The 2,360-nt window shown below is 39.2% G+C and overlaps 1 protein-coding gene across 1 annotated transcript; it reads right to left on the minus strand.

Annotated features, from left to right (window-relative positions):
• On the minus strand, positions 1-2,354 carry LOC103359058 (neuroblast differentiation-associated protein AHNAK-like). The gene has a single exon (XM_008284244.1). It carries the CDS (start codon positions 2,292-2,294, stop codon positions 687-689), a length of 1,608 nt encoding a protein of 535 aa, XP_008282466.1. The 5' UTR covers positions 2,295-2,354; the 3' UTR covers positions 1-686.
• Between the last annotated feature and the right edge of the window lie 6 nt (positions 2,355-2,360).

Below are 2,360 nucleotides of genomic sequence, written 5' to 3' on the forward strand. Positions count from 1 at the left end.
TGTTTGTTGTAAATGACTTTAATAGTTTGATGGCCACCTTAAAAATGGCCTGAACCAGTTTGTACAGTCCGGCGTAACATATATTCTCAAATAATGTCATTATCAAGTCTTTACATGCTTGAAGCAAAAAATGGTTACAACACATTGATAAACTCGAGTATATACACCCTCAAAGAATCTGAAATACAACAGGTACTCAAAACAACAGACATGAAAACTATAAACAACTTTAGATGTATTTCCATTCAAATGATAATACCTAACAAAACAACTGAGTTCCTTTAATCTTGTAATCTGAAGATTTCCTCCCTGAGTTTAAACATCAGTGGTAGCGAGAGAACATTTGGAGCTCCTGGGTGACATAACAAAATTAGATCAATTTGATGTGCAAACCAAAAATACCTTCTTTTTAAACAAGAATTGCATAGCATAAATATTCATTGTTAAACAATGTCAAAAAGTTTTAATGTACTTGATAAAACAAGTGCAAGAATGTAATGTCCATTTGCATCATTGCAAAGCTACAGGAGAGGTAATATGTACAAAAAAACACAATGAGACAGAAAGTAACAGTTCATAACAATCATACAACATGATACAATAGTTCCAGTCACAATAAATAAATGCAAACAAACAAAAAAGCAATAATAAAGCACCCTAAAATGATATCATGAATGCTTTGAAAGCTATACGAGGTTGGAGAAAAAGAATGTTGATCCTTTGAGGTCATTTCCATCTGGAACTTCAAGGTCCAAGTTTCCAGGATGGAAGTCGAGACCTCCAAGTGTGTTATATTTACGGTTTGGCATTCTTTGATTTTGTGTTTGATTAGGAAAAACTGTGACATAGTATCCGTCTGAACTGTTCGGTACTCTTATGCTTGAACCTTGAGAAAAATGTGGCAAACGTGCATTGGGGTTAACAAGATTGGCTGGGATTCTTCTGGCGTTTCTGGGGTCCCTCATGTCAATGCTACCTCCTGACGGGGAAATCACCTGTCCATAGCTGTGCGGTGCCTGGAGATTTAGTTTTGAACCTCTGGCTCTTAGCACATGATCTTTTCCTGTGAAATCATCAATGTTGAGATCTGAACGATGAAAATCAATATGGTGGCCTAAAGCATCATTCAGCCCAGGATAGCTGGACCTTACTTGGGTTCTAAGTGACCTTCTGTCAGTGTGCCGTAGTCTGACATCTGCATCAACATCCAAGTCAGGCATTTTCATGTTTACACCTGTCATATCTGATCTGCGATTCTTATATGAAGGTCCTTTGAAATTTAGTGAAGGATCATCAACGTCAAGATTTGGGTACTTTAAATGCAGCTGTGGATTACGCATTGCAGCTTTTGGCATGTTGATGTCCATGTTTGGAGCACTAACATTTGGACCTGTGACATTTCCCTTTAACTCTGCTGGTTTCACATTTAACTTTGCATTTGGAGGAGAAATGTCAAGATTTGTTGGTCTCAGAGATGCACCAAAGTCAATATCAGAGCCTCCATTTATTCCTAGGTCAGGACGTTTTGCATTGAGGTCTAGCTTGGGACCCTTGAAACTGGCATTAGGTAAATCTAAATCTGGCATACTTATGCCAGGGCCTTTCAGTTTAGGTCCTGAAAGATTCATGTCTGGTGTTTTTGCTTTAGGTCCAGAGAGACTAAGGTGTGGTGCATTTAAATCTGGCATTTTTAGATTTCCTTTTGGACCGTTAATATCTACATTTGGAATACTCAGTTCTGGCCCTTGTAGATCCGTATTTATGTCAACATTGGGGCCTTTTGGCATCTTCATTTTGGGCTTTTTAAAGTTTACATCAGGGAATCCAATGTTGGCATCTGGAGGGTTCATATCTAACTTGGAAGCTTTGAGGTCCATGTTTGGCAAGCCCAACTTGGGGGAATCAAATCCACCTTTCATCTTGGGGACTTTGGTATGTAACTCTGGAGTTTTTAGGTCTGAATGTAATTTCAGATTTGGTGCTTTTGGTAGCTTGGCATTAAAATCAGATGAATTGAGATTAACATTTGGGCCATCTAACTTTGAAGCAGAAAATCCCACATCAGGCAGTTTCAAATGTGGCGCTTTAAATTTCTCTGACAGGCCGCCAAAGTCAACATCTGGCATTTCAAAGCCAGTTTTAGAGCCTTTGACGTTGATGCTCGATGCACCAATGTCAACATCTGGGCCATCTATGCCTCCATCAATCTCAGGTCCTTTAAGGCCCGGTAGATTCACTTTAGGCATTTTCGGTTTTGGCATTTTCACATCTAACTTGGGAGCTTTAAGGTTCATGTTTGGCAAGTCAAAGTCAGGGGCATTAACCCCACCTTTCACCTTTGGAGCTTTCAGACTCCAATC

Source organism: Stegastes partitus, unplaced genomic scaffold (genome assembly GCF_000690725.1).
Source record: "Stegastes partitus isolate 25-593 unplaced genomic scaffold, Stegastes_partitus-1.0.2 Scaffold352, whole genome shotgun sequence".
Classification (NCBI taxonomy): domain Eukaryota; kingdom Metazoa; phylum Chordata; class Actinopteri; family Pomacentridae; genus Stegastes; species Stegastes partitus.

Bases quoted from the DNA above. Each gene is read 5' to 3' on its own strand.
- LOC103359058 (XM_008284244.1), bottom strand. From the start codon at position 2,294: ATGAACCTTAAAGCTCCCAAGTTAGATGTGAAAATGCCAAAACCGAAA.